The 14,486-nt window shown below is 47.0% G+C and overlaps 1 protein-coding gene across 12 annotated transcripts in view; it reads left to right on the top strand.

Moving 5' to 3' along the window:
- LOC136792765 (uncharacterized) overlaps positions 1-14,486 on the top strand; it is a 439,122-nt gene that overhangs the window by 270,876 nt on the left and 153,760 nt on the right. For 10 of the 12 annotated variants that reach the window (XR_010837131.1, XM_067016227.1, XM_067016226.1 and 7 more), the window contains one exon: positions 6,123-6,243. The exons of the other annotated variants lie outside the window; for them this stretch is intronic. Coding sequence is in view for 9 of the 10 variants with exons in the window: in XM_067016227.1 (XP_066872328.1) it covers positions 6,123-6,243 (121 nt within the window). In the remaining variant the exon portion in view is untranslated. The remainder of the gene's footprint in view (positions 1-6,122; positions 6,244-14,486) is intronic. 12 annotated transcript variants of the gene reach the window in all.

Here is a 14,486-nt window from a genome sequence, read left to right as displayed (position 1 = left end):
GGGTCTTTGCAGATGGAATTAGGCTTGTGGGCTTTACGACAGGGAGTTGTCCTGGATTTTCTAGGTGGACCCAATGTAATCACGTGGGCTCTTAAAAGTGGATGAGGAAAACAGAAGGGTCAGAGAATGTGATAATAGAAAAAAAGAAAAAGCAGGGGTGATTTGAAGCTTGAGAAAGACTTGACCCACCATTGCTGGTTTTGGAAAAAGGGGCCATGGGCCAAGGAATGTGGGTGGCCTCTAGAAGCTGGGAATGGCCCACAGATGGGGAATGAAATAGGAAACAAGGACTTCAATCTTATAAACACGAAGAATGAACTCTGTCAGCAAACTGAATGAGCAAGGAAGTGGATTCTTCACCACCCTCCCCCGTTCCCCGAGCCTATAGAAAGGAACTTATCCTTCCAACACCTTGATTTTTGCCTGATGAGGGCTCCGCTGGACTTCTGACCTCCAGAACCATAAGATTAATAAATGTAGTCTGTTTTAAGCCACTCAGTGTGGCAATAGAAAATGAAAACAAATCGCCAAGTCTCTAGCCAGAGTGATTGGCCCAGAGATGGGCATGTGGTTCAAGCTCAGTTAATCAGAGTCCTTCCTCCTGTTCTAAGAAAGAGAGGCCTTGGCGGGAGCTGTAAGGATGTATGGCCCCAGACCTGCCAGGGGCCTGTGGCCCCTGCCAACTGGAGAAGCTGATAAGAACTGGGCCAACATATTGGCAAGAGCTGTGATGGGAGCCAGTGCAGGTCCTGACAAAGTTTCTCTCCAGCTGTGCTTGGGGCCAACTCCACCCCTACCCTTTCCTGCCACATCATCCAATTAACTCCTCCTTTTGTCCGAATTCATGTCAGCTGGCTTTCTGCTCCTGGTCACTGAAAGACTTGTGACTAATTCACGCTCCCTCCAAATACCAATCCCTGGTCTTCCATACTTAAAAATCACTTTTTGCGCTAACACAGCTTCTCCAGAAGGAAACGGATAAATGTATATGTTCCCCGGGAGACTTGGCACGTTAGCAGAAGTGAATTTTATCGGATAACTCAGCTTCCTTGAGTGATGACAGAGCCCAAAGGAAATGGTTCACACAGCTGGGGGGTTTTGCTGGAAGATGGGAACCAGGAAGGATCTGGATTGTGGGGGACACAGACCAGGGAGGCGTGGGAGGAAGTGATGTTGAGTGAGTGAAAGAAGGCAGGTGGGAGCAAACCATGTCAATCTTAGACGTGGCGTTAATAGGGAGAAGGGCAATAACCCTCCTCAAATCGGCTTCGTTTCTCTCCACCCTCCCGATGGTTTTCAGTCATCCTTGACTCTCAGGACAGTCTTGATAATGTGTTCCAATCACAGTTAACCCCCTCAGCAGGTGGGTGAGAAGTGGACTTGTGCTCGAGGCGGGAGGCAACATGCCCCGTTCCCCAAAGCCAGGGCCGCTCTACCACCTTGGGATAACTTTGCCTGATCAGGCGCAGGGACCACCAGGGTGTGGCTACTGAAGTCCTGGGAGTGGGCAGGGACAAAGTGCCCATGGCCTTCTGGAATATCACAAGGTAGAGCAAGAAGAACTAGAGCAAAGCAACACAAAACAGTCTCTTCGTGCAGCTGGCTTATTGTTGGGGCTTGAAATTCTTCCAAGTGTTCATACTCAGCTGTCAGCAGTTTAGTTTGAGACAATAGTGAAAACAGCCCTTTGGGCCTCTACCTAAACTTCAGCAGAGGAAAAACAGCTTCAGAAGTTGAGCTGGAATGGTCTCCTTACCTTAGTTGCCCCGACCCCGAGTTGCACTGCACCAGCAAGGAATCTAGAACATGGGGCATGGAAACGTTGTGTTTACGAGACAAGGCTCAGGCTTACATGTTCTCTGAGTCAGAGCCTTGGGAGCCAGTGGTGATTTAGTGGGGACGTGGGAGGGAAGCGCTTTGCCAACTCCAAAGCCCCCTTCTTCGGCTGAGCATTGTAAGCAAACGTGAAAACTCAAATCTTGCAGCTTTAGGGATTTATTTTCTCTCGGAAAATGTCTGGATCCTTTTTCTCTGTAAGAAGGCAAAGAAAAGGCTAAGAGTAAAGATGACAGGTTTACTTGGGCATGAAATCACTGTTGGACAACTCATTTTTTTCTGAGTTAAGTGTCAAAAAAATCTGTGATTTTCAGAGTAAGTTTCCATGAAATTACACATGGGGTGGATAATTGAGAGCAAACTGCCTGGGCTGTTTGGTGGGGGCAGTGCTGCCCTTTCTGGGAATTTGGGTCTCTCCCAGTGTCAAGTTCCTGTGGCTACTTGTTTATTTCCAGCACCAGGGTCTGACCTGCACCTGCTCAAGTCCCCAGCTCCTGATTTCTGAGCAGTCATGAGGCCAGCTTCTAATTTGCTTGTGAGATCGGCAAGCATTTATTTTTATAGTGTCACTTGATCATTTTTTATGTGAATCTCAGGAAAACTTGTAAAGAATTTTACAATCTTTACACAGGCGTTTTCCATTCCTGTTTCTATGGGTTCTGACCCCTGGCTCTGGCACCTACCTATCTTATGGCTGGTTTGGCATATATAGCAGCAAACCACTGTCCGATCGGGAAGCCCAGACCAGGCTCTGAAATGTCAAGTCAGCGTAGACAATGGCTTCTTTCAAAAAGTCTTTACATAACGTGGCTTTCTTAATTAATGTACTGTGGACAGAGTTTTCTTAACTTTTATTTGTTTAGTGGTTTGTTTTTTTGTTTGTTTTTCCGTGCAGGTGTTAGGGCTTTGCACCGTCATTCATTGGCACTCATAACGTGTCTTGACAGTCAGGTTGCACCAAATCCACCTTAAAAACCTGAGGGTTGGGCTTCCCTGGTGGCTCAGTGGTTGGGGGTCCGTCTGCCGATGCGGGGAACACGGGTTCGTGCCCCGGTCCGGGAGGATCCCACATGCCGCGGAGCGGCTGGGCCCGTGAGCCATGGCCACTGGGCCTGCGCGTCCGGAGCCTGTGCTCCACAACGGGAGAGGCCACAACAGTGAGAGGTCCGCGTACCGCAAAAAAAACCCCCAAAACCAAAAAAATAACCTGAGGGTGAATTATAACTAGTTACATAAGGAAAGGAGAGAATCTGGAAGGAGGGAGCAGCACAGAGAGAGAGAGACCTCCTTGGAGGTATTGGCTTAAGCTTTGCCTGCTTCAGCCTCTTGGTGCCACGATCCCAAACCGGGACATGGCCCTAGCCATCTCCACACGGCCCAGAGATGCAGGGCAGCTTTGCTGTTCTGATGCCACACGATGCCTTGCTGCAGGAAGCAAGAATTGGGTTCCCTCTGGGCCCCTAGGAAGGGCTAGTTTTATGCTCATGGTGTTCATACGTTCTGAAGGGTACACCAGAGGAAATTTCTTTCCTCCGATATCAGACATTGTGTGAAGAGGCAAAAGCTCCCCAGCGAACAACCTTTTCCCTAGCCTCTCCTGACTGAAGTGTAAATGACTTTATAGAGCAGAATAAGCCAGTTGATGAATTCATTCTTTGAACTTCTCTGACTGGGAAGTGGTTCTGAGACTTTGAAAATCTGCAAAGATCTCAGCCCATGCAATCAATAGTTCATTTTTCAGAGTTAAGGCAAGAATTCGCTCAGTGAGCATAGTGTTGCGGACCTCGTGTGAGAGAAACAGCATCCCAGACACTAAAAAGGCTGTGAGCTCGGAAGAGCACAGGCTGTGCCCTAGAGGGGCTGCCTAGGGAAGAGTCAAGGACAAGGATGTACAGTCTATAGGATGCGTACAGAGAGCCACAGGGATCAGGGTGAGAACAGGTGCATTGGGTTGGGAGTCGGGGAGGGAGGATGGGGAAGGGATAAGGGGTCTTCTCATGCAAGTATTTACAAAAACCAAAAGTTAGGAGGCAACTGACATGATCTGAAATCTGTCCCATCCTCGTGCATTTCCTGACTGATAATTTTGGTTTTTCATTTTTGTTTTATTTTTAATTTATTTTATTGAAGTATAGTTGATTTACAATATGCTTATTTCTGCTGTACAGCGAAGTAAGTCAGTTATACATATATATACATTCTTTTCATATTCTTTTCTGTTATGGTTTATCCCAGGATACTGAATATAGTTCCCTGTGCTATACAGTAGGACCTTGTTGTTTATCCATTCTCTATATACTAGTTTGCATCTGCTGACCCCAAACTCCCAGCCCTTCCCTCCCCCACCTCATCCTTCCCCTTGGCAACCACAAGCCTGTTCTCTACGTCTGTGACTCGGTTTCTGTTTCATAGGTAAGTTTATTTGTTTGACTGATAATTTTGAAACAAAAACTGAGGACACATATTTAGTAAGCTCTCACCAAGTATCAGGTGTTATCCCATACGTTTACATAAATTACCATGGATTATCTCATTTAGTCTTTATCATAGGCTCTATGAGATTTGTACAGTTCTCCAACATTTTTTTGGATAAGGAAACAAAACCTCGGAGAGGTCAAGTGACTTGCCCAGGACCCCTCAGCTAGTTAGGGCAAGAATGGGATATAAATCCATGTCTATCCATTTAACTCCAGTGCCTTCTCCCTAAATCATCATCTTCTTTTTTTTTTTCTTTTTGTGGTACGGGGGCCTCTCACTGTTGCGGCCTCTCCCGTTGCGGAGCACAGGCTCCCAACGCGCGGGCTCAGCGGCCATGGCTCACGGGCCCAGCCGCTCCGCGGCACGTGGGATCCTCCCAGACCGGGGCACGAACCCGTGTCCCCTGCATCGGCCGGCGGACTCTCAACCACTGCGCCACCAGGGAAGCCCCATCATCTTCTTCTTCTTCTTTTTTTTTTTTTTTTTTTTTTTTTTTTATTGTTTTTGCATGTTTATTGCTGAAACCTGAAGAAGAATCTTATGGCCCTGGATCGTCCAGCAGAACTCAGGAAGATTTCTGTGCCTCTCGCGTTCAGAGTCATGACTCCTGGTAGCTGGGGTCTGGGCTTTACTGCCCGAACCGAAGGGTCAGGTTCTCAGGCTGGGGCCACGGACGTCCGCCGTCTTCTGCACCACGCCTGACCGCCCCGCAGGCTCTACAAAGCCTTGGATGGATTTGCTAGCTCTGACGGGCTGTCTCCCTCCACCTGCCTCGTTGGCTCTTAAACTGCAAACAGGAAACAAAACCGCAAAAAAGAGGGAAAAGGGGCTTTCAAGAAAAGGAAAGCATCTTCCTTTAGGCGGTGGGGCTGCGGGAAGCGGAGTGATGACTGAGAGGTTTGGGAGAGGCTGCTCCCTGGTGATGAGGGGCTGTGAAAGCCAGCTCAGAACAGGTTGTACCCTGTGTGCCTGGGGAGAGTGGAAGCCAAAGCCGCTCTCCGTCGAGGGTGTAGTGTGAGCTGTCAGCTTCCAGCAGGAGGCCAACCAAGCCTGCAGCACCCCGAGGGCAGGCAGTTGAATAAAACACACGCTTGATGAGAATATTCAGCTTCCAGATGTCGCTAAGCTAAGCTGAAGCCGTGGTTGCTAAGAGCAAATAAATCACTGCTGGCCACACTGGACCCCAGAAACCTGATGCTCTCTTTCCTCACCCAAGGGTGAGAAGGGATACAGGATAAGCCCACTTCTTGGCAGTTGGTCCCGGGAATATTATTTATGTTTTGAAACTGCTGGAAAATCACTGATGAGGCGGTCCACCGCTTTGAGTAAGCAGGTAGTAAACCCTGAGATGATGGGGTGGGGAGGCCAGAGCCCACAGTGGGTCCAGTGTCCAGCGTGAATTCCCTTTGGCTCAGGGAAGGGTGGGTGTGGACTGGGACGGGCTTGGTGCGTTTCCTTCTGACTTCAGAGGCCATTGTTCTTTCATGTTGTATGCGCAGGTGGCACATGATCTCAGACTTTGGACGCCTGTTCTTTCTCAGAAGAAACGCTGGTCAAAAACAGCAACAGGCTTTGCAAACGGCACTCGCAGGTAGCAACCTGCGAGTTCTGTTCTGCTGTGCAGTCTCTGGACGACACTGCCATGCACTTTTGTATCTTAACAATACATTTTCAAGAATCACAATCAGAGAAAATGTTTGTTCCTATACTTGGGAAATTGAGAAAAAAAAAATGCAGCCATAATCCCACCCTCCCAATTTGCCAGTTCTTGTCGTGTTTGCATACTAATGCCTAGTCTTTTGACTTAGGCATTTTCTTCACACCTGTGGTTCAAGCCCACAGCCATCTGCCGAGCCCCTGCCACGTACTAGTTACCGAGGCTGCCAGAGAAGCTCTGGGAAGTTCTGGGAACGTTCATCTAACCACATGGTAAGCCATTTAAATGATTTTTTAGAATAAAAGCAAATGTCGTTATACTATGTAGTAGAATGAAAAAATAGGCAGGAATCTAAATTTAAGAGAAGCTGGGACCTCAAAGATGGGCTGTGCAAGCTTCTGTGTGGAGAATGGATGAAATGGATTAGCCGCAGCAACGGCACAGGCCCTGGCGGTTGGTTGGTGATGATCCCTTGAAAGATGAAGAAAGCTAAGTGAGGAGAGGACAGAGTGATGCGAGAGGTGCTTTTAACGAGGGCTCGAGAGGGCCTGGTAACTGGTGCTTACAGGGGAAGAGGCAGAGGAAAGGGGGTGATATTTTTGATGACTTTTCTTGGGCCATTTCCAGAAATGAGATTTGTACGGCTCTTAAGTCAGCTAGCAGCACTCCATCTACTGCAATTGCCAAATAATGCCAATAGCCAACTAAACAGCATTAACTGACATTGATTGAGTCCTCTCTATATGCCTTACCTCATTTAATTTTTACACCCACCTATAAGGTAGGTTCTACTATTAAACTTCTTTTGCAGATGCAAAAATTTGAGGAGGCTCAGAGTGCTTAGGCCGCTTGCCCAAGATTAAACAGCTTTTCATGTGCCAGCACCCAGCTGGCTAAAACATCAGAAGGGCATCTTCTAGGAGGAGAGAACTTACACAAATAAACGTAAACAGCGACACCTGAGTTTTATGAGATTCCACTGTATATGAACCCCCTCTGCAGAGTCTGTTTTTTTTTTTTGGATATTAGAAACATACCTCCCTTTAATGCCTCTATAAAATTTTAACAACTTGGTAAGAAATCCTTTTAAAAGATATTCCATAAATTCCTGACCTCTTCAATAGATTGTTTGCACATCATTGAACCTTTTCTTGAGGCTTCGTTTGGCTATCAGGAGCAACAATATTGTCATTCTGAGAGGCTCTTGGGTGCGGAGGGGAAAGGGGGTCTTTGGCTCCCAGGCAGCCTGGCTGTTCTCCTTTTCTCCGGGGCCGGCCTCACTCCGCCTCTGGGAGCAGCCTCCATCCCCGCCCCACGACCTCTGGTCCCTGCCCCCAGGCCTGCCCTCTTCTCCACTGTTATCCTCCTCTCTCCTTTTCCCACTTGCTTCTCAGCTTTCGCAGGGAGCTTGCTGCCTTTTAATGATGCAGAGAGCTACCGCGTGCTCAGTGCCCAACACCCTGAGGTCTCCACCTGGTCCTGTCAAAACCCCGCCAGATCCTCGGGACGTCTTAGTCTGTGTTTCCAGCAGGGATCACAGAGGCTCACGCATCAGGCCGCGCCCGCTGCTCTTGAGCGTGGAGCTGGGGTTCGAACCCGTGTCTGTCTCATCCCATTCCTGTCTCCTTAGGTGCAGGTGGTGCCCTCTGTAATCATTGGGCCTAGGAAAGGAGTCTGCCCCCGACCTGCCATACCACAAAGCAAGACACTGCTTTAGTCTGCATTGCTTCTGCCTTCTGGCTGGTTTTCACTGGAGCAGCCATACGTTCAAGGGCTGTTTTTCGGGCGGCACAGAGTCCTGCGTGACAATTGTAAAGAGCCCGGGTTCTAGGGACAGAGAGGGCTGAGGCTGGGCCCTTCATTTCCACCCACGGGCTTCCTGCCTTGGAAATAATACCAGTACATAGCTGGCTGTGCTGGAAGGAGTCGATGCGGCCATAAATCACGGTGGTAACGATGGTAGTAATAGTAGCGCTAGCGGCAGCTGACACCTTCGGAGGGCTTACTCACATCAAGTGCTACACACTTGACCCTCTGCGGTGAGTTTCACCTCTCGTGGGTGGAGGAAACCAAGGCACAAAATGGTCAGGCAACTTGCCTGAGGTCACGCATCGAGGAAGTGGTGTTGCTGCGACATAAACCCTGGTGGTCTTGGTTTAGCGCCTGGGACGTTGCCCCTCCCGTTAATTGCCAGGCAGGGTGACCTGTTGCGTCTCCGTGCTACCCTCTCCCTCACTCTCTTTCCTCCAGTCCTCACAGGAGCCCGGCCCCTAGGAGCCCGGCTTGCGGACTCCAGGTAACCGAGCTGTAGCTGCTGGCTGTTCTTGTCCCTTGGCACGTGGGCACCCCTCCGGGCAGCCACGTCCGCCCCGGGCACGCAGCCCACTGTGGAGGCCACTTGCTACCTTGCCACCGATGGTGAGGCCCATGTATCATAACTGTGCTTTTCTTTTTTCATGCAAAGCCACGTGATGAAGCTAATAGGGTTCATGCTGAGAGCAGATGTTCTTATTTCTGCCCAGATGCTGTCCATGGCAAGGCTTCTCGGGCTCTTTTGTACTTTCATTTGGAGTGTTTCTGGTTGAAGGGTTCTTGGGATGGGCTGAAAAATCACGCGGTCCTTCCAGGAAGGAACTGGGCATGGGGCTTGAGGGGGTGTGAAGCAGCCATCCTTGGCATTTTATAATCCATCTGCTCCCTGAGGACATAATCCTGTTCCTATTTGAAAACTGCCTTGGCTCGCACTTTATAATTAAGCATTCAGATTTTCGCTTTTCTGGTTGCTCCAGTCTTGAGCTAATGTAGCAGCTAACAATTCTTCCATTTTCGGCTTTATTTCCTCTTCTCGCTCAACTTAGAATTCTTAGAAGGGTTTTTTTTTTTTTTCTCTCCCCATTAAGATAATGATATTATCTTAAAAGACTGTGATAATATCATTCATTCATTTAATATTTATTGAATATGTGCAAGGCACCAGGATATAAAACAGACAGGGTTTCTACTTTCATGGGGCTGATGTTCTGGTCGGGGAAGACAGACAATAAACCAATAAATAAATACACAAGCTAACTTCAGATTGAAGGAATGCTATGAAGGGGTGAAGCAAGAGGATAGGGTAGAGAGAGTCTGGGAAGTGAGGGTTACTTGTATAAGGTGGCCAAATAAAGTCTTTCTGAGAAGGGGACAGTTAAGCTGAGGTGAGGAAAGAATACTCGAGAAAGAGGATATGACAAGTGCAAAGGCCCTGAGGCAGAGGAGAGTTGGGGAGTTAGAGGTACAGGACAAAGGCCAGAGTGGTAGGGTGTCCTGAGCATGGGGAGGGGAGGCAAGATGGAGTCAGAGAGGAGGGCAGGGAATACATCTCATAAGACCCACAGGGTTCCTCCCTCTCCCCACAAATAATTTTTTTAAGTCAGTCAGCAAAAGATGATGGAAAATCCTTCCCTAGGATTTGTGGGTAAGTTCTGCTCTCCTCTCTGGACCAGTGGGCAGATGGTTTGTACCAGTTTTCCCTTCACCTGCAGGCCTTGATAAACCTCTCTTAAGTTGTGCTCTGTCCTGAGGGCCACGGCAGGGGAGGAAGGAGGGCGATCTAGACTCACCCGCATAAGCCTTAGTTGGATTTCCTGGAGCCAGGCCTCCACACTGGGTGAAATCTGACCACAACCAGAGCTGGCATTTCAGAGTCATGCAGAGACACCCGGACTGTTCCAGTTCACAGTACATTCTGTCGAGACGGAGACCACATCTCGCAGCTTTGAAACACACACACACACAAAGAGATGTCTGGGTTGTAAGATGCTATTGAAGTCAGGGGGGTGCGTGACAATGTGTGATGACTCCAGACAGCGCCTGCAGCCCCTGCAAAGTTAGTCCTCTTCCGTCCTTCTCAGAATGGGCACAGCCCAGGCTTTCATCACGGAGTGGCCCGAGGCCATCTGTGGCTCCGTGGTCAGCACCGTGCTGGAGGCCCCTGGGCCCGCTGGGTGGTCCCAGGTCAGAAGTCGAGGCTGGGGTCTTCTCACGGAGCCGTGGGCCTCTTCTAGATCACACCCAGCTTTCCCAGGCGCTGCTCACTGACTCGGCCTGCCTACAAAGCCTGGGCTCAGCCCATCTCCAAACATGAGAGAGAAGGTCAGCTCAGGCATCTGTCCGGTTTGGGTCGGGAGGAAACTGTGCAAACTAGACCTACGTGCGATCGAGAGACGTACCCTGGGAGGACATTTAGATGGGATTCTGTGATGATGATCCCAGCTTCCCCAGTCAGAGGCATTTACGGTCTCCACCAGCCACTCACTGAAGCCAGTGGCTTTGTTGTCGGGTCCCAGAAGTGGGCTGGTAGAGCTGGAGCCCCACGGAGCCCCACAGAGCCCCTGTGTCCTGTCGCCTCTGTCCAGCTCCACAACACCAGCTCCACTCCCACGGCGAATGTTGACGGAAGGCCTGGCTGGCTGAGAGACGCCACGGGGCAGTTTTTAGATTCCATATATATGTGTTAGCATATGGTATTTGTTTTTCTCTTTCTGACTTATTTCACTCTGTATGACAGACTCTAGGTCCATCCACCTCACTACAAATAACTCAATTTCGTTTCTTTTTGTGGCTGAGTAATATTCCATTGTATATATGTGCCACATCTTCTTTATCCATTCATCTGTCGATGGACACTTAGGTTGCTTCCATGTCCTGGCTATTGTAAATAGAGCTGCAGTGAACATTGCAGTAAATGACTCGTTTTGAATTATTCACCAGGCAAGATATTTAAAGAATTTGAGGTTTACTGGGGAAAAAAAAGATCGATGTGGTAGACAGAATCCGACAGGGGCAGATGAAGTAGGACAGGGGAGTTGCCATTAAAAAAAAAGCCATTTAAAGATAGCTGGGGAAAGCACGTTCCAGAAAGTAGAGACAGTATGAGCAAAGGCCAGGTGGTGGGAAAGAAAGCTCAGAGGTGCCAAGAGGGCGTGAAGTATGCGATGAGACAGGATGATAAGACAGGAGCCCAATCTTGGAGAGCAAGGCAAGGTGCTTGGATTTTATTCTAAGAGCATTCTCTGTTGAACCCTATTAAGTGGGATCTACGTTGGTTAGGATGAATTCATTAAAAAAAAAAGCTTACATTGAAAGAGCCAAAGAGTATGGTGCTAGGATGGAGACTTCAACGAGGGTAGGAGCTGAATTCAGAGACAGAAGTTCCCCTGGCTTTTTGTAGTGTTCAAGGGGGGCTGCAGAGAGATGGCCACTTGCATCCTGAATGTTCACATCAAGTCAAACCTGTGCCAACATCCTGAGGATAGACACTGCTACCAACCCTTTAGCCTGGAGGTGTCGTACTCTCTTCTGAGAACGGGTGGGTGTGGGGACAGGGGTGCAGGCAACACGAGATGTCTACCAGGCTGGCTCCTCACGTGTTTTCGTTTTAAGCTTCACATAATACACTGGGTTGGGCGCCTTTGGGATGTCAGCTCCGCCGAAGAAGTAGTGAAATTGCCAACAGGGAAAGGTGTCAACAGGTCACCCATCAAAGCCCCTTCAGAACACAGCTTGTCAACATTTTCTGCAGGTCTCTGCCGTGGCTTGGATAAATTGCAAGCATTTCATTCAATTTTTATTTAAGAAATAAGTTTTCCATATTAAAAAGTTATAGTTAACAACACTGGCATAGATTTATTTTGTATCAAAAGTTTAGCAATGGGAGACAGCTCTCACTCATCAGTTTGTGCTCCTGTCGATGCATCCACTTGAGTTACAAGAACGTGGGTAAATCCTCTCTTGCTATCTCAGTTGAACTGGACCATCTTCTGAGCCCACAAGATGACCTGTTTACTTTAAAAGTTATTATTTGTAAATACTTACCTATACAGATAGAAATGTTCTTAATCTGGTGCAACCAGAAACACAATGGATTTTGAGGCTAACGTAAGACAGAAACTGCCCTCTGTCACCTCTAGTTTAAAATATTTCATAGCCTTATTCCTTTCTTTCATTGACTTTCTGCATTTATATATACACTGGATCTCCAATGAAGAACCATTAATGTAGGAAAAAAGTGAAGGAAAAGTAATCCCAAATGAAAGGTGAGAGGTCGGGGGTAAAGAGGTCACAGGAAGAGTGCTCCATACAAGACAGCCTCCTCTGGTCTTAAAGCATCAGTATCTTTATGTCTGCCTTTGACAGTTGTCACAATTTCAACAGTTATTACGTATACACATCTACAAGTATATACATATATATGCATGTACATATATAAACACGTATGTATTTAATTGTTCATCCCAAAAGTATTGCACGAACATTCACTCATTCAGTCAAGTGACAGATATTTGAGTCGCTACAAGGTGCCAGACACTATTTTAGGCAGGATGAATATAGCAGTGAACAAAACAGACGTAACTTTCATGTGCATTGGAAACCAAAAAATTTGTGTGACTTGCTTTATTGCGCTATTCGGTTTATTGCGGTGGTCTGGAACTGAGCCCACAATACCTCCCAGATGTGCCTATACTCAATATATTGTCTAATGGATTGCTTTTTTGTTCAATTTCTATATTTCACATCCTTCAATATCAATATGAACACAGTCCATTAATTTTAATAGTTCTATGGATTTCTGTTAGATGCGTGTGCCATATTTGCTTAGCCTTTCTCCTGTTTCTGGACCTTTCAGTTGTCTCTCAGAATCATTAAAAATGGTTGCACTAAACGTTCCTATACATCTTGGTGCGCATAGGAGCGTGTGTCTGTGGGGTAGATTCTTCATCCAAAACTTTCACAAAAAGTCAAACCTTCGAAATGAATCTCATTGTAAATTATGTGTTTTGATTAGTGCCATTTTGCCAAATGCAGAAAATTATTTTAATAAAAGGTTAGGGAAAAACTCCTCTAGGGTTCTTTTCCTATTTCCCTGCTTTTTACCATATGCCCCCCCCCCAAAAAAAAAAACTTAGTTCTGCAACCATTTCATTCAAGAATGAAATAAGAAGTAAGAAATCTGTTTTGGACTCCGGAGTCCCACAGTCTTGACCATGGTACATCCTGCCTCATTTCCCGCCTAGGCTATGTCTCTGGGTGTTTCATTTGAAGGAACTTCTTGTCTAGTCCTCTGGTGCAAGTCCAAGCCACAGCCATGGGCCAGCACTGGGTTTCAAGAGTCAGAAACCTATGTTGAAGGTGTTTATGATGCTGCTGGTAATAACTAGGACTCATCTTCCGAGACAGACTTACTGTGTGAGGCCAAGGAGACAGATTTAGACTCGGAGACCTGAGTTAAAATGCCGGCTCTATCACTAATGAAGCATGATGACATTTCTTGGTTTCTTATCTTGAGAAATAGTGACCATAGTAACTCCCTTATAGGTTGTTGTGAGGATGAGACAATATGTATATAGGTGCCCACTAAAGGATACTTTTATTATTATTTATTATTATTATTCCAAGAGAAGCAAAGACAATACAAAGTTCCATGAGAAGCAACCATGAGTCTGAATTCCTAACTGAAGAGATGCCAAAGTTACTGGGAACTATGGCACACGTGGACCTTGAAAACATTATGCCAAAGTGAAAGAAGCCAGTCACAGAAGGCCACGTATTAGATGATTCTATTTATATGAAGTGTCTGGAATAGGCAAATCTATACAGTCAGAAAGCATTTCCCTGGTTGCCTTGGGCTGAGCAGTTTAGGGGGATATGGAGAGTGGCCACCAACGGGTATGGAGTTTTGCTTTGGGGTGATAAACACGTTCAATGCTGATTATGCTGATGGTGTACGACTCTGCGAACACGCTAGAAACCAACGAACTGTGCAATTTAGGTGAGTGAATTGTAGGGTATTGGAATTATATCTCAATAAAAAGTTTCTGTTAAAAATAAGTTTCTGGTGTATGTTTAGTTAAAAGAAGTGGAGAAATAGCACAGTCTATCATGGGTTTATTTATACAGCGTGCAATATAGTATAAATATTATATACAGTATAAACTTAATATCTATTTATATATTATATATAGTATAAATATACTATATAAAATATAGTAATACTATACTATATTTACACTGAATGCATTTCTGCAAATAAACTCATGCTGCCTCTTTCTTAGCCAAGGCACTTAGAGGAAAGTATCAAAAACTAGGTATAAAGTTGAAAAAAAAAAGAAAAGAAAACCTAAAGGCAAAACAAACCCAGGAAGAGAAGCTAGACGGAAAAATGTAGAAAGCTGGGAAGGAGACTACCTCTAAGTCTGCACTTAGCCTGACTCATGCTCGGCAGGACCTGTGTCTGGGGCCCTTTGTTTCAGGGTGACGGAGCTCCTGTGATTCATCCATACTCGCTTGCGGGGAATCCGTGTGACAAAATGGCCTCCGTGGAGAAGCACACACAAATGCACATGTGGCGCAGAGCCGAGGCAGGAGGAGGGCAGTTGGGTGCCGGTGGAGTCCAACCACGGTGTCCGAATCCAGTTAACTGACCTATCCAGGTCCAGCTCCCTGGCTTTAGTCCACAGCAGGTGTAACGCCTGCC

The sequence above is a fragment of the Kogia breviceps genome, chromosome 16 (genome assembly GCF_026419965.1).
Source record: "Kogia breviceps isolate mKogBre1 chromosome 16, mKogBre1 haplotype 1, whole genome shotgun sequence".
Lineage (NCBI taxonomy): Eukaryota > Metazoa > Chordata > Mammalia > Artiodactyla > Physeteridae > Kogia > Kogia breviceps.
This window is presented reverse-complemented; position numbering and strand designations above follow the sequence as displayed.